The 22382-nt window shown below is 38.8% G+C and overlaps 1 protein-coding gene and 1 pseudogene across 2 annotated transcripts in view; one reads left to right on the top strand and one right to left on the bottom strand.

The window, feature by feature from the left end:
* Positions 1 to 311: 311 nt before the first annotated feature.
* Positions 312 to 22382, bottom strand: part of MARF1 (meiosis regulator and mRNA stability factor 1) — a 64632-nt gene continuing 42561 nt past the window's right edge. For both annotated transcript variants that reach the window (XM_072982576.2, XM_072982577.2), the window contains 6 exons: positions 20347 to 20577; positions 14674 to 14883; positions 8770 to 8830; positions 8534 to 8668; positions 4544 to 4714; positions 312 to 2717 (listed from right to left, as the gene is read on the bottom strand). In XM_072982576.2, the coding sequence (XP_072838677.2) occupies positions 2530 to 2717; positions 4544 to 4714; positions 8534 to 8668; positions 8770 to 8830; positions 14674 to 14883; positions 20347 to 20577 (996 nt within the window). In that variant the 3' untranslated portion in view covers positions 312 to 2529. The remainder of the gene's footprint in view (positions 2718 to 4543; positions 4715 to 8533; positions 8669 to 8769; positions 8831 to 14673; positions 14884 to 20346; positions 20578 to 22382) is intronic.
* Positions 16916 to 17068, top strand: LOC140702615 (U1 spliceosomal RNA; annotated as a pseudogene).

Raw genomic sequence — 22382 nt, 5'->3', positions numbered from 1 at the left:
TTATATTTATTGCTAATACCACATAATCCTATATTTTCTCAGTATTTCTTTTGGGGGATATACTTCTTGAACAGTCCCAAAGGGTCATTCTAACAAGACTCACACTTTTTATAAATGCAGCATTTTAAGATTCATCTCTGTATGCTTAGTGAAAGAGAAACTGTAAAGACCATTTTATAGCGAAAAAAAGCTACTGTTCATCTTTCATAAATATATGGATTTTACTACACAAATGGAAAAACCCAGACTTTTAATTTTAATACGTCTCTTGATTCTTATTGAAGTGGGGAAAAAACACAACCCAACAGAAATTATTTACATGCTTACTTGAAAATTTTATTGACAACTGTTTGGTCCCAACACACAAAACAGCACTTGAACCACAGATGTGTCCAAATGAAGGAGATAATTTGGGGGGGGGGGGGGGAGAATGAATGTTGTCTCCTATCCCATCCCATTTGGAGAGTGCAGAAGTCCAGGGCTTCAGTGATACTTGCCTAAACAGCCAACAAATAAAAATAAGTAATATTTAAATTAAAGAATCTCATTTGTCGTAATTCACTTTTTGAATCTGTCACATTATTCCTTCAAGCCTTTTTAGAAAAAGAAAAAATGATTTCAGATGGTCTCACACTATGAAACAAACCCAAAATTTCCCAAGTGGCATTCTAATAACTTTCAAACAGCAATTTCGGTCAAAAATGTGCATGAAACCAGAAGGATTTCTTACCCTTTACGAATGGCATAACCACACCTGCACTTTAGGTATCCAATAAGTACTGTATCTCATTTTGTAGTTTCCATCAAAACTGGGTTCTAGTACATTTTAGATGACTTGCAACTGTAGCTCAAAATGACGACTGTCACGCATGCCAAACACAAGGTCTCTATGTTATGCAGCTTATACATACAAAAATGGAAAAAGGTCTCAGCAAATACATTTAGAAAGTGGTTAAAAAAAGTTCTAAAAATTCATTCAGATAAACCATGTTTGCGGAAGAAATGTAAGAATACAAAACATGCTGTGCCTTGCCATGAGCTCAGAAAAACTTCCAGTGTTTCTCTGGATTCACAATGGCTATAACGTAGCTGTGTTTAATACCTCGTTTTGTTTAAAAGCATTTTTTAAACAAAATCCACTTTAATATTTTTAAAAGCTGTCTATAGCCATCAAGTGGCATTTTCCAGTTGCTGGTTTTGAAATCCAAGCCTACTTTTCAAACTTTCTCATACATTACAAAATATAATGGCTGCAAAACCCCCACTAATGTCCATTCGGCCAGTGGAAACCTTTGGTATAGGTTCTTTCCTTTTGATGAGCAATAAGAATCTTTGCCTGGCAAATACAACCCATTGTAAATGCCAAATTTACCCAACAGGGGTAATAAAACTTTAGAAGATGTTTTAACTTTCCAAAGAAAGTAGAAAGGACTCCACTGACTTGCTTCCCTCAGCCAAGGCTGGCCTCTCTAAAAGCCAACAAAAATACCACTATAGGAACTGGAAGAAAAATAGACACAGAAAAGCAGCACTGAACACCAGATGTAAATGTCAGAATAAAAACTAGACACAGTTAAAAACATACAACTCATATTAAGCTTCCCATTTATTGCATGTTTAAAAAGTTAGAAAACAAGGTTAAACACCATAACCTTGGGATTTCCACGTACTGCTCACATTTCTGTGCAAGTGGAGTAGCAGCATTATTTCCCATCTTAAAAAGCTCCTTTAACCCATCATTGCAATTCATAATTTATGCACTTAGATGCATATTTTTGAAATCTCAAATACTGCCAGTAATCACATCAGCAGATGCAACAAAAGCATCTCATAGTTCACTTCAAAATCCTTGACACCAAAACCACTTTCTTCATCCAAATCAGCATTAACTTGGAGCAATCATAAAAGGGAAGCTTAAAATATCCTCAACTTCCTACAAAATTCATTAGTGGGACTGCATTACTATAGAAATCATTTAAAAGGGATTCCACAATAAACCAAAAACTGTAACAGTCGTCTTCTAGTGTCAATTACAAGTCATACAAAACATCCTCCATGATGGCCTTGCCAGAGACCTTATTGCAGGTTTCATGCTGATCTACAATCATTTTTAAAAGTTCCCAATAGATTCTTTTGCACACGGATTACAGTCTGAAAAAACAAGTAAGAAATACCCTATGGATCTGTATGGTATATGAAGGATTATATCACTTATATGAGGTTATTCAGAAACTTAACATCCATCCTGTACTAAATCAAGGTTTATCGTTTGCTTTTTGCTGACGTTCAACACAATGAAAAGGTAAAACATTATTTCTGACAAATGCTTGAAGTACAAATAAAAATACTTGCTCAGCTGAATTCAGTGTAAATTGAACAAAATCCTCATGAAAGGTAGTCAACCATGACAAAGAGAACACAAGTGACCCCTCCCAGCTCCAAATTTGTGATTAAAAATATAAAGGGTAGCCAATAGCTTTGTTTACTGTGCAATCTAACAATGTGTAGCTTTTCACACCACAACAGGATTTAAAGCTTGGTTACAGGTGCAAGTGAAAAATTTGCTGCCAACTTTATTCTGTTTTTATGCTGCTTTTTAGCTGGGCTGTCCATGGCTTCTTTGCTTGACTGGGATTCAGAGGAAGATGCTGCCTGGAGGTTGCTCAGTTCTGAAGGACCAACAGCCTTCTCCTTTTCTTCAGGGAAAGTCATAATTTCTAAAATGAAAGTAAGACAGCTGAGTTTTTAAAAGTGCATTTTTTCTTTCAACATATGCATTTCTATGAGAACTAACACACTGAAATTTAGTGAAAAAGCATGTTGCTAAGTGCTATGTGTTAAATGTACATGAATGTGGCAGGTATGTGAACTGTGAATGTCAGTCCACCAGTGGCCAGGATCCAAATTCCACTGGACTCTGCTGTTTTCACCAAAATGGGCAATTCCTCCTTGCTCTGGAAGGCTAGGAAATCCTTTGTAGGATAATTTTGGGGTTATAGAATGCTGCAGATAAAGGAGTGGGAGGGAAGAAAGTCCTGAATTTTTGGTTTTGGATACCAAAGTAAACAACTGGATCCTATCTAGATAGAGGCTAGAAATGCAAGAAAAGCTCATCTTGTAGACTGGAAAGTCTCAAGTCAAGAAAAAATAGGTTCCTGAGCTTATACTCAGTGGCATGTATGCTTTTGGGAACATGAAAGGGATAGCACAAGAAGTTAAAGGGGGTGTCTTTCTCTGGATGTAGAAAGCCCCAGAAATCCTTTAAAACAATGATAAAAAGTATCCAAAGGACTGAGGATCTGAATATTCTAGGCTGGTTCTAGTCTCTTCTCGACCTCAAATTATGCACAGTACACACTTTGAAGTATTGTTGTTAAATATCACAAAGTACTGTGGATGCTATTAATCAAAAAATGATTTTTCACAAGACACAGAGGTATTTCATTGCTAAAAGGGGTGATACCACTTCTCATTTTAGCTCTCTATTATAAGAAAGCAAAATGACTCCCATGATTTCTCTTTCATTAAAGGTACTCTATTTCACGAATCAAAAAGTTTAGGGCAAATGAACCATTTCAAGATTAAATTAGTTTAACAAAATTACCACCTTGTTCTCCAAGTGCTGAACAGAATGAAGTGGAAGTACTTCAGGCTACAGTTGGGGATTTGCTTTTCAAACACTCCCATTTGTTAAAAAAAAATCCACTTTGCAAGCAGAAAATGAATAGACCATTGGAAATAATGGCTAGAATGCCCTTAATATGTTAGCATTATTTTTATAAGAGAAACATTCACAATCATATACAGTGGTGCCCCACATAGCGAGGTTAATCCATTCCGGATTAACCTTCGCTATGACGAAACATCGCTAAACGGGACGGAAAAAGCCATTGGAACGCATTAAACTTAGTTTAATGCATTCCAATGGCTTCTTTACTCACCGTTATGCAATGTTTCCTCATTGCAACGCCATTTTTGCGCCCTCGGTAAGCAAGGGCAGGGCGCGAAAATCGTTGCGGCGCCCATTTTGGGTCGCGTGGTGGCCATTTTGGAGTCGCTGAACAGCTGATTGTCGGGCGTTGCAATGAGAAGATCGGTAAGCGAAATGCTTACCGGTCTTCGCAATGCGATTTTCACCCACTGGGGCCATCGGTAAGTGATCGCATTAGCGATCCCAAAAAAGGGATCGCTATGCGATTTCGGCGTTATACGGTGCGCTCGTTAAGCGAGGCACCACTGTATTCAGCTACCTATATTTTAAAGTGACACAATATATTCTTCCTCATTTTGCTGCAAAAAGACCATGCTTCTGGTGTGTTTACCTTCCTCGCACTTGTATTACAAATTTTAAGGGTTTTAGGGCATCTGAAAGACTAATATGGTATATTTGGCACAAGCCTTTTTGTGGACTACAGCCGAGATATTCAGAAATAGTTCTGGTTTTAAGAACAGATAATGAAATGAAACATAGCTCCTAAATGGAAGTCGTCAGCGATCAGAGGTCTTGCTGGAGATTAGAATATTTAGTTGTGATCTATTTTACCAGAAACAGCTGGTGGATGTTCTTCAAACTGAATGAGGTCTGCATATTCAAGAACAACTGGATCTGGCTTCAGCTGTGGGGACGGTAGGCAGGACGGGACTGGCTCACATAAGAGATCAACAGGTGATGTATTTGTGAGGCAAAGCAGTTCTTGCTCAGTTTGATTAGAAACTGCAAGAAAAATAAAAAGATTACAAATAAAGCAACTTCCTTAAAAGCCCTGAATGAAGTGTGACCCAGAAAATCATTTTCAGAGACATATCAGTTACCATGACCTTTATTTTAAGGCAGAAGATCTTAAGGCATCTCATGCTTTGAATTCACTGGAGTACATTTTCTTGGGCATTTTAGACCCATGCCCCCTCTTCTTATGATAACCATAAGAAACCCATGCTCCCCTTCAAGACTGCCTCTTCCATAAATGTTATTTGAAATGTGTTCTGCTTCTAAGCTTTGACATAGTTTACAAAAAGTAGTATCTATATGTATAATGCCTATATTTCAACAAGGATGGAATTGTTTCATCTTTTAATAAACTGATCAGGAACTTTTCCAAATATAAGATGCCTAGCTAATTATTTAGAAGAACACAAGAGAATTCACATAGTAGGTTCATAATGCATTCACCACAAATACTTTTTTAAAAATAGATAAAACAGATTTTTCCCCATCAGGAATCAAGCAAAACTCAAGCTGAAGATAAGAATTACATCTCAGAAAAAAGCTGGTCAATTATACTAAAGAGACTTGGGTGAATCCAATGGAATAAAAAAATTGTTGAACCTGTTTTAAAAAAGAAATTGTGCCATAGCTGAGGTGATACCACCAAAATGAGCAAAAGAGGAACAGTTTTGAAAAAGCAGAGATGAAAGTAGATTTTGAACATTTGGGTGATGCTCAAACTTCCAAATAAAGAGGTCTTGCAAAAACCAAAGGACACCTCTTTTGTCTCTAAGAAACAAAATTCAAAATTGCTACTAAGCTAATACTTTTATTATAATGAAGGTATTTGAGATTTAATACCTTTAATTAGGCCAATTTGAAAGTTCACAGAAATGTGTAGGCTTTTGAGATATTCTTTTCATCAGGCAAGATGTTTTATAACATCAGGCCAGCTGGGTGAAGAAGCAACCTCATGCTGAAGTCTTAAACAGTCTCAACTGCTGGGTGATACGATGCATTTCATACTAGAATGTCAGAAAAATCATGCTGGATCAGACAAAAGGTCAATTTAGTCAAATACTCTGCTCTGAGAGTGGGCACCCAAAAGCAATGACACCTCTGCCTGGCATTCCTCAGCAACTGATGCCTAGAGGCACAATGCCCCAGTCCTGGGGGTGACACCCAGAAATGCCCCAGGACCACTGGGAGGAAGAAAAGAGAAGAAATATTTGCTCATTTTTTTCAAACATAAAATCTAGCTCAGAACTGGTTTCATCTTTAGGTGACATAGACAAATTACTCTGCTGGTGGAAAACAAATACGGATTTTAAAATATAGTTGAATTGTAAGAGGGATGTAGGATTAAAAAATTAACTGAAACGCTGTAATCACCTTAGCAGTCAGCGCTAGCCTTTTACTGTTCCATAGTCAAGCTTCTCAGTAAACAACTAAATCAGGACAGTGAGAATCCTGCTGCACGTTATCACAGCTAAAAACTTATGCCAGTTATGATATTGCTCTTTCCTTTAAAAAGAAGAACTTTGCATACTAAAGCAGTAACTTAAGATCAACAAGGATTAACATACAATGCTGCTATATCCTTGCTAGTTGAAGTTTATAGAAGTAATTCATAGCAATAAACACAGAGGGATTATTTTTAAAAAGTACTGGTGGCTAAAGCTCCAACACAAGCATTAATGAAATCACTGTGACTTGTTACAAGTGTAAGGCTAAAGGAGACTACCTGGAACAGACATGACCACGATAGCCAAAAAACATTCCCACTGTGGGAAGCAAAAGAAGCAATAAAAGCATCAACAGGCTGGCTCAAAACTAGGATTACTCTGAAGTTGCTGTCTCTTCCAGAACAAAGCTTTTTCAAACTTTTTTTTTCCTGGATCGTTCAGCTTCCTTCTAAATACTTTCTGTTTATTAATCTCATGCTTCTGTTTTTAATAATAATAATAATAATAATAATAATAATTTATTGTCATTGTAAGTATATACACATACAACGAAATTCACAGACACCCAGAGACCAGACACATGCACACACATAAAATTCCCAAACACTCCCCACCCACTAAAAGTCCCCCACTAAAAATACAAACATCTACACCGCAGGCCAAGTTACACAGTCCAACTAATTATTCACTACTGGTGGTCTTTAAGCTCATTATTAATTGCAATTATAGCTCTGGGATAAAAACTATTGAGAAAACGTGTGGTCCGAGTCTTAATTGTTCTATATCTTCTGCCAGATGGTAACAGTTCAAAAAAGTTATAAGCAGGATGGGAAGAGTCTCTCAGGATGCTATGTGATTTCCTTAGACAGCGGGATGTGAAGATGTCATCCAGGGTTGGTAGCTGGAGCCCGATGATATTCTGGGCAATTTTAATGGTTCTCTGTAGAGCTTTTTTGTCCGCTACAGAGCTACTCCCAAACCATGCCAGAATGCCATAGGTTAGGACACTCTCAATGGTGCTACGATAGTATGACAGAAGCAAATGCTGAGATAAATTTAACTTGCCGAGCATTCTCAGGAAATACAATTTCCTGTGTCACTTGTGACTACCCATTGTATGTTGCTGAGTTTCAAGATTTCAATTGAGTAATCACCTAGGTATGCTAAAATGTTTCTAAGAGCCTCGTTGGTGTAGTGGTTAAACCGCTGTACTGCAGCCAAAACTGTGCTCACGACCCGGGGTTCAATCCCAGGTATCCAGCTCAAGGTTGACTCAGCCTTCTATCCTTCCGAGGTCAGTTAAACGAGTACCCAGCTCCAAAAGAGTGGGCGGGTCAAAGGAGAAGGGGGGGATGGGAGCAAGCTGTTGCGGCTGGATTGGTTGCTGGGGGTCCCGGTGGGTGGGGCTTCGGAGAAGAGGCAGCCCGCCCCCTGTAGGCTGCAGGTGGGAGGTTCAAGTTCCAGGAACTCGATGGAAATTTTTTTACTCATGACTCGTGGGAATCAGCATACTGTGAGAAGAAACTTTCGTTGTAAAAGTGAACCTGATTTTCATGGGAAATATGGCAACCTGATTCTTATTCGTAGCGGCTGTTTTGTGTGGCCATTTATGCCTATGCTTTTACAATAGGAGGGTACGACTTGAATTCGTCTCCCGTTGGCCAGATCACACCAAAAGAATGGAGAGACAAATAGAGGTGCCTGCCTTTCCTAAACCCTCTTCCTGACATTGGAAGCAGCCGAACACTGGCCCTAGGCTGTGATGAGAATGTATCTTAAGCCATGCCTACAGGGGCACTATTCACTCTGTTACCTACGAGTACCCAGCTCGGTGGGGGGGGGGGGATGTGTAGCCTGCATCATTGTAAACTGCCCAGAGGGCTTGAAGTGTGCAAACAAGGTCTAGGTCAGAGATGGGGAACAGCTCTGGAGGGAGGGGCCAGACCCCACTCCCATGACCCTTTGTGAGCTGGATGACATGGTTACTCACTGGGGAATGAGTATTTTTAATCTGTCTTGTATCAACAGACCCCAGGGTGGTGCATGATCAATAAAATTATATTGGAGCAATCTACAACAATTTCTTGCAAAACAAAAGCCAGCAAACAGAGAGACTAGAAACAAAGCCATGAGGATCAAACCAGGTGCCAAATGTAGACAGGCAAGTTTTAATTTGCCCTCAAAACAAAGCCAACGGCAGCATCTCAACCTATTTCTCCACCAAGATTTAGTGCTGCTTTGATATACAATACTTGCCCTATCCATACACGGATAGACAGACCCACACAGAAAGTCACGTCTTGACTTTCAGTTTATCCATCGGTGGCCCACAGAATCAAATAGTTTTATTCTAATTCATTACCAGCATCGGGCGTTTCCAGTTTCAGTTCCAAGGAGACTCTCTCCGTGGCTGGCTCTACATCCTGTTCCTCACTGCCAGCAAGCTGGTTGCCAAGATCCTCATCAGCAAGAGGGAGACTGGGTGAGCTAAAACGAGCTACAAGAAAGCAGGTGGGTTGGCAATATTCCTCCTCAGCAAATCATACTGCATAATCATGGTGCAAGGACATGGGTCAATGCAAAAGTTGGAGTACTCACTTTTCATGTCATTCTTTAAGACGACAATTCTCTTATGACCATGACCTTTTATCCATACTACCTAATTAAAAGCAACAATGACAAAAAGGTTGAGGTAAGATATGTGAACCTAGAAATTTTTTTTTTCAGTTTTAGGAACAGATTCTCTTGTCTCTTTCTTTCTGGGCATTCCTTCTTGAAGTGAACTATATTCAGGTTGGATGCCAACAGTTTCAAACGAGCTCAAAACTATTTTGCCTCAGGTATAGCAAAGTATCACCATATGCTTGTTTCAGAAAGAATTGCTCTTGCCTTATTAACCCTTTTATTATATACGTTTTTCTTGGTACTATGGGTTTCCTTCCGCGTTACATTTAAGCAACAATCAGCAGGAAAAAAAATCTTTTACATGGACATTCTGAACAGATGAAGTAAGCTTTGGGGGAGAGCAACCAGGCCACATATTCATTCTCTAGCCTTCTAATATATTAAACCAAAGCAAGATTTAAAATACATATACAGCAAGCACTTCGCATTAACTTGTTGTAATCTTGAGCAAAAGAGGTCAACTGTCAAGGCTTAAACATCTGCATATCTGCTCTCCTGGCATCAATGCTAAAATTGACACCCTTTAATTCTTAGTTGCATAAAGGGAAATCCATGATTTGGGGGAAGTCAGAGGACAGGTGAAATTGATTTGTCCCTACTCATACCTTTATGGCCTATGTTTCATGGTTCTGAATTAGCTTTCCAAATAACTTATTCTGGATGTGGGAAACAAACTGTAATCCCAAGAGTTTACTACTGCAGCCAAATATTTATCCATTATTTGTTTAATTTCTAGGCCACCTTTCTCTTGGGGAATGGACCCAGAAGAAGAAGGGAAAGACTTAAATGAAAACATGTTGCGAATGCATTCGAAATATCAAACCTGTATATTAAATTTATATTTGTCTCACTTAATTTTTTTTATAATACTTACTTAATGGTTCATTGCAGTGGTCATTATCAGTGCTAAAAGCTTTTATTTTTCTTCCAAAATAAGGACTATCAAAACTCTTTCCCCCACCCCAACATTTTAATAGAAAAAAAACTCCTGAAACAATAATGTTAAAAAGCTATTAAATTTAAATTATGTTACTTCTGAAATATTTTGTAATGTCCATCAAATTTTAGATGGTAATCTAAAATTAGCAGCCAAAAATGGATTCACTAGAATTTTAATTTAATGAAATTTCTTATTGAACCTACCAAAGTCATGCTTGAAAATATTATTTTTCATTACCCACAGAGGGTAACAATTTATCTTTAATACCACAGATCAATCTTCCGTTATTGGAAATCTTTAAATCCTGTGCCTAAAGAGAGCTTAACGGTTTCCAACACATATCAGCATTGAAAAACAATGCATACCTAGACTATGAACATATCCTGTCTATACCTCCTTTTCCTCTTTATTGCTCTTCTTTCTGGATTTCTGCATTTCATAAGTGGAAAAAAATCTAGACATCTACTAAGTTATGACTTCACGAAAGATTGGAGCTCTTATAAAGAAGTGTTGTTTTAATGATGCTCACTGCATTTCTACGTTGTTTAGTCGTGTCCGACTCTTTGTGACCCGATGGACCAGAGCATGCTGTCTTCCACTGCCTCCTGAAGGTGGGTCAAATTCATGTTGGTCACTTCGATGACACTGTCCAACTATCTCATACTCTGTCGTCCCCTTCTCCTCTTGCCCTCACACTGCCCTCACACTTTCCCCAAATCAGGGTCTTTTCCAGGGAGTCTTCTCTTCTCATGAGATGGCCAAAGTATTGGAGCCTCAGCTTCAAGATATGTCCTTCTAGTGAGCACTCAGGGTTGATTTCCTTTAGAATGGATAGGTTTGTTCTCCTTGCAGTCCAGGGGACTCTCAAGAGTCTCCTCCAGCACCACAATTGAAACACATCAATTCTTTGGCGGTCAGCTTTCTTTATGGTCCAGCTCTCACTTCCATACATCATTACTGGAAAAACCATAGCTTTGACTATTGTGATTTTGTCAGCAAGGTGATATCTCTGCTTTTTACGATGCTGTTGAGGTTTGTTATCGCTTTCCTCCCAAGAAGCAGGTGTCTTAATTTCGTGGCTGCTGTCACCATCTGCATTGATCCTGGAGCCCAAGAAAGTAAAATCTGTCACTGCCTCCATATCTTCCCCATCTATTTGACAGGAGGTGATGGGACCAGTGGCCATAATCTTAGTTTTTTTTGATGTTGAGCTTCAGACCATTTTTTCTGTGCTCTCCTCTTTCACCCTCATTACAAGGTTCCTTAATTCCTCCTCACTTTCTGCCATCAGAGTGGTATCATCTGCATGTTGAGGTTGTTGATCTTAATTCGGGCTTGGAATTCCTCCAGTCCTGCCTTTTGCATGATGTATTCTGCATATAAGTTAAATAAGCCAGGGGACAATATACAGCCTTGCGTACTCCTTTCATGAAGGACTTCCATTTTAGATCAAAGGATGATGTAATTATTCAAAAGAGCCTAAATAATCCATTAATTGCAGGGTTGCCACTGAAATTTTATTTTTTATTTCCCTGACCACCATTCAAATACAACCACAAGTTTAAAAATGAATAGGTTGTGTTGCATTAATGCAAGTCTTGATAAAATGCTCCACCCTAATTTCACCTTCCAAAATATTTTAAAGAGATTTAATATCAGTTTCTCTCAACATTAATTTCAGCAACATCTGTTTTGCAATTGCACCAAAAATTACAGCAAGATACAAATTTCAATTCAAGTAAACTCTGAACGCCAACAAATGACGTAACATTTTTGTTATTGTTCTAAAGGTATACTAAAAATTATATAAACATTCTATCTTTTCTCTGAAGCCACATTACAAAACTTATAGTTTTGAAATTACAGTAATAATCAAGTTAGAAATTAGCATACAATACAGTGGTGCCCCGCATAGCAAGCGGATTAATGACAAATCCGCATAGCGATGCGGATTTTGCGATCGCAAAAGCGATCGCATTGCAATGTTTTGAATGGCTAAACATCGCATTGCAATGATCGGTAAGCGTTTCGCTTACCGATCTTCGCATTGCGATGTTTAGAAAACAGCTGATTGGTGGTTCCAAAATGGCCGCCGGGGGGAAAAGGCCGCCCGCAGCGTTTTCGCGCCCTTTCTCGCTTACTGGGCAGTGAAAATGGCGGCCGGATGGAGGATTTCCGCATAGTGGTGAATTTCCCCCCATAGAAATGCATTAAACGGGGTTTAATGCGTTCCTATGGGGTTTTTTGTTCCGTATAGCAACAATTCCGGATAGCGACGATTTTCCTGGAACAGATTATCATCGCTATGCGGGGCACCACTGTAATCTGTTTTTAAAGAATAAATATTTAAGATATAAAATGATCACTTCTATAGTTTTTTTTCTTTATTTTGTAACTTTTAGTTTCTCATTGTTTCCTCTTCCATTTTGGCTTCTTCTCTCAGTCTTTTTTTAGCATTTTCAAGATGTTGAATTTGTCCCTCAAGTTTCTTCTTTTCTTCTGAATTTCTTCTTGTTGCTTATGGTGCTTGGCCTCCAAGTGCTCTGTGTAGCGTGCATGAGCATGCCTGAGTGACTGCAACAGATTCATATCAATTACAGCAGATGCAATTCCTCCTCAAGACAGCATCATAAATCTGACACTGACAGACAACAGTTTTTTCATACAAGTTCTCAATTAACATTGAAAATCCACTTCCAATAGAAGCATTACCATGAGACAGAATAAGGCACATTTTGACAACAGTCCACAGGCTTGAGAAATTTTGCTGGACATCGAAATACCATTGTAAAATGTATCCAGTCCAACTTCATAATTTCGTTTTGCAACATATGCTTGAAATTGAGCCTTGAACTCATTGTGGGCAGCTGTGGTTAAAGTTGTGTACTGTTGCTTTGATTTTTCTGCTACTGTGTCACTGATCTGATTTGCTGCATGTAGAGCTTCAAGAATTCTGGTGATTCCAAGATTTAGCTTGTGTAGAATGATAGTAGCATCTAATGTTATGCACCATCTTGAACGCACCATCTTGAACTTCAAAGGACTTATCTCAATCAACTTTTCAACAACAGTTACTACAATGTTTCGACACTCTAAGCAAAACTTGACCACTTGAAATTCACTCAGTTTAGTTTCTCCAAACAGTTTCTTTGCTGCAAAGCCAAGGTCAACCTTGCTTCTCTCAAGCAAGTTCTCAGACAATTTCATGTAAATTGTTAACAACTGGGAACCAGAAGACATGTTTTGCAGCTTTTCTGATTTTTTTATTATTAGCTTACAAAGTTCTTCATACAAAAAGGTGCCAATGGTTTTTGGTTTTTCAATCAAAAGCAATCACATTTGAAAAATTTACTTTGCATGGTGCAGAGTACAAAGTGCTAGTTGACTGTGAAATCCAACAGTTGTTGTTTAGTTGTTAAGTCTTGTCCGACTCTTCGTAACCCCATGGACCAGAGCACACCAGGCCCTCCTGTCTTTCACTGCCTCCCATAGTTGGGTCAAATTCATGTTGGTAGCTTCGATAACACTGTCCATCCATTTCATCCCCTGTCATCCCATTCTGTTGTCTCCTTCTGTAAATCCAACAGTAGCAAAACGCATTTGCAACTCTGTGCGGGGTTTGGCAGGAGACAAAACGTCCATTCCATACACAAGGATGACCCCAAAACATGCTTATTTTTATAGGTAAGTTAAATGCAGTACTAGAAGATAGGGATGAAAATAGATGTTTAAAGTTTGTATCTTGCTAAATGTTTAAACTAGCCTTGCTTTGCAAATGCTATGGGCAGACCTTGGGAATCATGCAGGGACAGGGCTCAACAAACACATTAGGCTGGTTGCTGGGGGTGGAGCTGAGAAAAAGATGGAGCTAGGAAAGGGCATCCTTAAGTTCTACTTGTACAGTGGTGCCTCGCATAACGAGCGCACCGTTTAACGACGAATCCGCATAGCGATTTGTTTTTTGCGATTGTTTTTACGATCGCATTGCGATGTTTAGATAGGCTAAACATCGCATTACCGTTCGCTTACCAATCTTCACACTGTGATGTTTAGAAAACAGCTGATCGGTGGTTCCAAAATGGCTGCCCGCAGCGTTTTCGCACGCTGCCCTCGCTTACTGAGGCAGCGAAAATGGCGGCGCTATGGAGGATCTTTGCTCAACTGTGAGTTTTGTCCCCATAGGAACGCATTAAACGGAGTTTAATGCGTTCCTATGGGGTTCCCCCCCCCCACATAGCGATGTTTCCGGGTAGCGACGTTAATCCTGGAACGGATTAACATTGCTATGCGGGGCACCACTGTATTCTCCTACTTCTCTATTCCAGTTGCCACAAGAACAGATCATGCTTTTGCAGGAGCAGTTCAAAAATCCACTGCTTGGATATATTTTAATCACAATTCCCTTGACTTCAGACCAATTTCCATGACCAATTTCCATTTCCCTGACTTTCCAGAAGGTGGCAACCCTGTGTTAACAAGTTAAGTGCTTCAGTTTGATGTATCACATTGCACTTGAGTGGATACATTTTTTTTCAGGTCTATATACAACCATCGAGTAAAAATGGAAAGAGTACACTGGGGAGTTCTATTTCCACAGGAGTAAGAGGTTCTTGGGCCTTAATGAAGAAGCAGAGAGCTGCAAGCTAGCACAGGATGAAGGAATAGCTGAATAAGTAGGTAGGAGTAGCTGTCACATTTAGAGAGCCATAATCAACTTTTTATTTTTGAACTGAAAGGAGATTGTTATAGTCAGTTATCCTGATTTCGAAAGCATCCACACCCAACAGTACAAGCCACCAAACCCCACCACATACACATATGAAACTGCATACAGCAAACTTAAGATTTAAGCTATTAAGAAGAAAACTGTTACAAACCAGTGGAATGGCTCCAAGGAGTTCTTCAAGATTACCGTAACCATATGCTTTAGGATGCAACACTTCACCTGTGTATTTGCTATAGGCTGTTGAAAACTCATGAAGGAAGATCTGTTGGTAATGATATGTATGAAGCAAAGACCTCACTTTCTTGGCAAACACATACAGGTTTGTAAGCTTTACATATTCTGTTTCCCCATTGATAAAAACCTGTGTGGAAAAAAATTACAAATTTTAATTGCCTTCTCTCTTTCACATCCTAAAGAATATTAGAGGAAACACTGATAAAAAATACTTCTTTTGAAAAGCTGCTGCCTCACTGCTGTGCAATTTTTTTGAAACCTATCAAAAACAAAAGGGAGGTAAATCACAAGAATCAAACACAAAAACCAATCCAAGTAACACACAATATTGGGTTACAATAAGCCAAGCAGATTACATGAAAACACACACCAGAAATTTAATATACTGTATTTTTGCTCCATAGGATACACCTAACTTTAAGACACACCTAATTTTTTAGAGGAGGAACACAGGGAAAATAAATTCTGAACCAAATAGTGTAATAAAATATTTAATAAACTATAACAGAATAACATTTGAACCATGTAAAGTGAACAGCAGTCAACAGCAGCATTAATATAGACCATTATCAGCCAGTGATAAGACCTATAACACTCTACCTATATTTTACATTTCCTTTCATCCACCTCCTCCCCATGCTTATAGAAATGTCTCAATGACAGATGAGATTGTTGTGCAACTCTGCGCAGCTACAGCTCAAGCCTATATTAAGTTAGAAATGGTTTGTCTGATTTGGCACTGCATTGCGTGGTCCCTTTTAGTTGTGTGGAGGATAAATAGTGGAATTAAACTATTTAACAGCTGGTTTTCCTTATTTACTTTAGGTTATGCAAAAGAACAGCAACACAAAGCTTAACCTAATCCCATTCACCAGCAGTAGCACATGCTCAGCATAAGACCAAATCTCCATTTTCTGACATAATTGAACGTTTATAGCATGCAAGGCACAACAGGTTAGGCCACACAAAGCCATGAACAATGTTCTTGAAGAGCCAAAAAAACTGAATACAAACTATAGTAGCTGAAATCAGGAAACAGGTACTGTAATCCAGTTAGAAGTCACGAGGCACAGTTAGTTTCCTTGCTGCAACACCCTTTGGAAATACATTCTCTATTACACTGGTTCTTAACCTTGGGTTACTCAGGAGTTTTGGACTGCAACTCCCAGAAGCCTTCACCACCAGCTGTCCTGACTGGGGTTTCTGGGAGTTGCAGTTCAAAAGCATCCGAGTAACAAAGGTTAAGAACCACTGCTCTATTAGATGCCCAGAACTAGTTGAAAAGTTTGCAAGTTGAATCCAAATTTCCCATAGAAATGCATTGAAAATTAATGCATTTTTATGGGGGGGGGGGAAAGGTCAGAAACTTTAAAAAACTTAAAAGTCATTTACCAGGTACTGCAGACTGAGCCTTGCTCTTCACAGTGCCTTGGCAGACCCAAGAACAGCTAAAAGAGCCCTAAACAGCTAAAAGCCAGCCGGCAGCTGGCAGCCATTTTGTGCTCTTCTCCACTCCTTCCCCCTCCCCTCTCCCCACCTAACAGCTGATCGGCGCTGGTCTGAAAGGCTTTGCAGACAGCTTTTAAAACAAGTACCCCTATGCACCTTTCTACACAAGTAGGTTTCAATTCAAATGGAGCACCTTTCCCCCCAAGCACAGTTTAACCCAAAACAAGCAGCTTTTAAAGTAAAACAAGCAGATTTTTAAGACATGCGTGCACGTTTCTACACAAGCAGGTTTCAACTCAAACGGAGCACCTTTTCACCCAAGCACTAACCCCAAACAAACAGCTTTTACAATAAATTTTACATTTTAAAACGACAATACCAGGCAATCTCAGATCTCTCTCCCAGCTCTCTAACTGCTTGGACTAGCGAGGAAGCAGACAAGCAGCCTCTTCACTAACTGAAAGTTTGAATTTCCCCACTTTCCCTGCCTTCCCCACATATTAGGTATGCTAATATCTGTGCACTGGAGGATTGTGGGAGGAATATCCAGTCCCTGATGGGAGTCCTGTGGGGCACCCCAAAACACTGAAGAGCTCTCCTGGCCTCTTTCGGGACTGCAGCCCTGTTCTGATCAAAAGGTACAGCCGGGGGTCACCATGCCTTTGGGGGACAGGGCACAGAAAGGGGCAGGAGTTGGAGGGGCCATTCCAACTCATACCTGGCAGGGGAGATACCATTATTGTAAATGATTTTCCCAGGGTAAGGCTCATCTATTGCACTTTGGATGTGCTGACCCCTGTGATTTCCCCAAATGTGGGAAAATCAACTGCCTAAGTGGGGGACTACGTTTGTGGTTTCCCCTGGTCTTTCTAGAATTAATCTTTCCCCTTTGGTTCTTGGCTGTTTTCACTGACTGCTGCCATAGGCCTGTTAGCCTTGCTGGTTTTCCAGGTGGGTTGCATGAAGCAGATCCTGGGAAGCTAGCAATACAGAATGGTGAGGTCCAAACAGCAAGCAGTCTCTGGTGCCAGTTCAGAGGCCTCCCAGCATGGCAGTGGGAGGCTTCTGGGTGGTGGTGGCTGAACCCTTTTTTACTGTATTCGCTCCATAAGATGCACATGCTTCCCCCCCACTTTTTGGGGGTAAAAAGTGTGTCTTATGGAGCAAAAAATACGGTAATAACACATTAATACATATTAATTATATAGGAAAGAGAGCACTAAGGAAAAATGTCTTGCTTTTCACCAAAAGAATACCCAACACCACTTGCAATATACACAGTCTCAGAAAAAAACATACTAGAAGTATCTAAAATTAAAAGAAATAACAACTAAGTCACAAGCCAAAATAACAGAGCAGATACCAGAACAATGTATTTCTGGCACTCTGGCTGCTAGCAAAAAGCCATTAACTGATAGTAGACAAATGAAAGCTGGTGAGATTTTGAGTCTATTCTTAAGGAATGCAAATTTCCCACAAAACATCAACCCTGGCTAAGTACAGAGAATGTCATCACCAGATGTTGGCCTGGCCGCAGCACCTATGAACACAATTATTCAGTGATCTGGAGGGATGAGCTGCATCAACAAAATCACAGACCTTCAAGGTATTAAAATATATGTTTTTATGTAGAAGCACAAATTATATGTATGCAACTGAACACACTGACAATAAACCAAGCCTACAAGAGATAAGGATCAGGAAAGATTTCAAAAGGAAGTTGCTTTTCTTTCCTCCTGTACTAGCTCAGGAAAACTCTTGAGTAAAAACAGGCCAGCCCTTGTAAACTGGAGACTGTGGCTTCCTTGATGTTCAATCCACCTCGTATTTCGTCTTGCTCTTTTTCCTGCTAACTTCAACTTTTCCTAGCATTATTGCCTTTTCCAGAGAATCCTGCCTTCTCATCATGTGCCCAAAGGATAGCCTTAGTTTCAACATTTTTGCCTCCAGAGATAGTTCAGGCAAGTAAAAGCCCTGGTTGCAACATTTGAGCATCATTTTGTTAGCATGGGAAGTCAGAGCATTGGTCCTATAGTTACTGCACTCCTTGGCATCTCCTTTCTTGGGGACTGAATTGTACATTGAATATTGACAGTCTGTGGGCCATTGTTTTGTTTCCCCATATTTGTTGAAGTATTCTTGTAAGGTTTTTGATAGATTTCGTCTCTGTGGTTTGAAATGGTTCTATTGAGAATCCAACTACCCTGGGTGATTTATTTCTTCCCAGTGATTTCAGAACATCTTTTATTTCACTTTCTAGTATTGCAGGTATTATACCATAGGATTTCTCTTCAAAGAAGTATGCCATCCTTTTATCTTCTTTAGAAAGAACAAGGCTCCTTATCTTAGTTCATAAGCAAGATTAATACCCAAACCTTCTTCCTCCCACTACAGTGGACCCTTGACTTACAGACGGCTTGACTTACAGACTTTTTGAGTTACAGACTTCTCTGGCCGCAAAATTTAGGTTTGACTTGCAGCCTGAGAATTGACTTACAGACCAGAAAAAAACCAAAATGGAACAAAAATGGCCTGTTACAGGATTAATCGGTTTTCAATGCACTGTAGGTCAATGGAGACTTGACTTACAGACTTTTTGACTTGAGAACTGCCTTCCAATACGGATTAAGTTCTCAAGTCAAGACCCCACTGTAATTAATTAAAGGTTTCAGTAACTAAAATGACATCCTAATTATAAAAATGTATTCAAAATAAAACATAATTAAATTCATTTTATTTAAAATATAAATTATCAAAACAAACTTATTTACTTCACATACCGTATAAAGACAGGCCCTAATTAGCAGAGTTACCACTAATTCAGCTTGTTCCCAACTATGCAAATGGCAAAGTAATAATAAAACACAGAAAACTAAGAGGGAGGGGAAGAATATAAACAATACTGAAGAATAGGCAGAGAAGAAAATCTAAAGCATCTTCACTGAAAGTATCACTAAGGATTCCACATTGCAGGGGCCTTACTGGGGCTCCACATGACTTGCCTGCTCAAAATACATTCCTTTCTCCCCTTGGCAAAAAATGAGAACTATCAGACAGTAAGAGCACTGCAGGGTGCTTGCTCGGGCCTAAAAAGGAAGTTCTCATTTCAGCTGCTTCCTTTAGACACGATCAAATCAAAAGCATGGTATTCTTCACATTTGAGGCCAAAATTGATTATCAGGCTTTGGATATTATTTTCTCCTTGCCTTAAAACCACCTTGTCCTCCAGAGTCATTCCCTCTGTTGCTTTGATTTCTGCATTAATAGTTTATCATCTTGTTCCTACATAAGAATGATCCCTTGTTGTTATTGTCAACTCTCTAGTTGCTTAATTTGTCTCATCTTGTTTTCTGTGCCTCTTCTGGCTAGAAACCACATCTGTTTCTCCAAGGTTGGTTAAGCTCCTAGCTTAAAGGTGGAGAATACACTTTTGTAGGCCTCAAGTTTCAGTCTCATGCACCTCATAGTTACAACGAGCTGGCAAGCAAGCGATGAGTAAGACCTTTGCCTTAAACTCTGGTACAGCTGTTACCAGTGAGAACAGGTAAAACTGACAATATAAACAGTTCGACCTGGTTCCCTATGTTTCCTAATCTATTTTACTATCCACTCAAGACTGAACTGCCATGAAATCATCCAGCCTAGATGTTCAATAGCTGCTGTTACTTTTGTCTCTATAATTAGTGCCTGAAGCCTCTTCTAATCCTTTTTCTTTGTGATCTTGATCTACTGCATGGGTGGGAAGACTTCAGAGTTCTGGTATTTCTAACACTTTTTATTAGAACTCCAAGTCTGATACAGCAGCCAGGTATTTAGAATTAAGGAACTGAATGAAAGGCCCAGGGATTTGTATTAAGTACAAGAACTGAATTGGAACTCAGAAATTGTTTCAGACAAAAATCCACTCCTGATGATTAACCCCAAATGTTTTTAACTGCTGCTAAAATTATCCTACTAAAAAGAAGATTCATTTTGCTACTGCCAGTATTCAGTGTCATGCTGTGGACAGAATGTTGGACTAGAGTTAGAAAATTTAATTAGCCATTAACCTGTCTGAAACTGATTCATCAATGATTGAACAATATCCAACATAAATTGAGAGGCATCATGTCAGCCCTTAGGAACCAGGCTACTTTCTCACCTCAATAAAATAAGGCACATTCATCAGGAGATCAGTAAATGTCATGAAGCCATATTCACAAGGGTTAAGTGGAGCACCATGGGTGGTTTCATAGTGTCTCTTAAGTTCATCAACAGAAATACCGGTGTCTTCATCCAAGGTCATCAGAAGCACCAGAAGCTGTGCAGTCAAAGTCCGGAGAGATTTCTTATTTATGAGCTGGAGCTGTTTACCACGTTCTGTATCGACAACCTGCAGAAGTTTAAACAATGGAAGAGAAAAGCAAAGTTTATTAAAGTGTAAGGTAAAGTGGTTAGAGATAAACACTACAGGGGTATCAGTTACTTCTAATAGCAAGGTCTTCAGGTCAAAGAGGTTTAGGACCTGAATACTTAAGTAACTGTACCATATTCTAACCAAGGCTATGGCTGAAATATCACCTAGCACTTGAGGTGCCTGAGAGCATTAAATGGTTCAAATTAGTGCGCCATTTCAGTTTTTTAATTAATTTTTAAAAACTAAACATTAAAAATAATACAAACGAAGAAAGAAAAAATTCAAACCAAATTTAAAACATAACACAAAATACATATTACATTCAGTGCACCTGTCCACCCTTGGGAATATAACCTTTTTTAAAAAAAATCAATCTTTCTAATGTATGTATCCCATTTCTCTCCAAAAATATAACGAATCTTGTCTTGACCTTTCCCTTTTCCAAAACATATTCTAGAAATAAATGCCATATATTTTTAAAATGATTTACGTTCAATATTGCTTTTCTAATTTTTTATTTGCATGTTGATTTATCATTAATTGCAATATTCCATATTTCTCTGTACCATCTCTCTATATTAAAATGGTTATTCTTCCAATTTCTTGCAAATATCCATCTTGCTACAGTTATCACAATAGTAATTAATTCTGTTTTTTCTCTCAGTCTATTTGAGTATTTCTAAACATGTTTAGCAAAGCTATCATTGGACACTCTTGTATATTTATAGCCATCATTTTCTTTACCTTAATACCATTGTCCAATCTTTCTGCATCATTTCACATGTACATCACATATGAAAATATATACCAAACATTTTTTTACATCTCCATGAAACAGATGGTACTTCATTATTCAAGAAATTCAATTTCAGTAAACACCATCTTCTTATTAATTTATAACAGTTTTCCCTAATCCTTCAGTACTCATTTAATCCACATCTTCTTCCAATCTTCAACACTTATTTCCTCATATAAATCTCCCTGCCACACCTCTTTAAGAGCACTGGATTTATTTTCTACCTCTATCAATATTTTATATATTATACCTGTTCTCCTTTAAAAAAACTTTTATTACAAGGTTTTGACATTTTTATCCCACATCACTACTGGCCTTCTGTGTCTTAGTCGTCTTCTGATTTCTTGGCTGTACTCTCCATTTGGACTGATGATTGGACCTGTGTATACAACATCTCTAACAATTTCAAATTGTTCATTGTCATAATTAAAGTTGTGTAGTTTTTATGTAGTCATGATTTTGTCTTCTTAGTTTTCAGTTGCAGTCCTGCTTTGGCACTTTCTATTTCACTCTCACTAACGGGTGCTTCAAATTATTAGTACTTTCTGCCCATAAGATGGTGTGTCATCTGCATATATGAAATATTTCTTCCACCAATTTTCTCTCCTCCATTTGAATCTAATCCAGCTCTCTGTATGATATGTTCTGTGTAGAAAAGGGAGATAAAATGCACCCTTGTCCAACTCCTTCGCCTTCAGGAAACTATTTTCTCTCTCCACATTCTGTTCTAACAATAGATTTTCATCCACAATACAGGTTACTTATCAAGTTGTGAGGTATACCGTTTTCTTTCAGAAAAATCCACAGCTTCTCATGATCCACACAGTCCAAAAGGCTTTGCTGTTGTCCATAAAGCAAACACTGAAAATATTTTGTATGCCCATTAGCCAGCAGATATTTGCAATGTGATCCTTTTCAGAATCCAGCTGGAATGAACATCAGGCATTTCTGACTCCATAGAAAGTAAAAGCCTTGGTTGCAACAT

This window comes from Pogona vitticeps, chromosome 13 (genome assembly GCF_051106095.1).
Source record: "Pogona vitticeps strain Pit_001003342236 chromosome 13, PviZW2.1, whole genome shotgun sequence".
In the NCBI taxonomy this organism is placed as follows: Eukaryota; Metazoa; Chordata; class Lepidosauria; order Squamata; family Agamidae; genus Pogona; species Pogona vitticeps.
The sequence above is the reverse complement of the archived record's forward strand: the minus strand, read 5'-3'. Positions and strand labels throughout refer to the sequence as shown.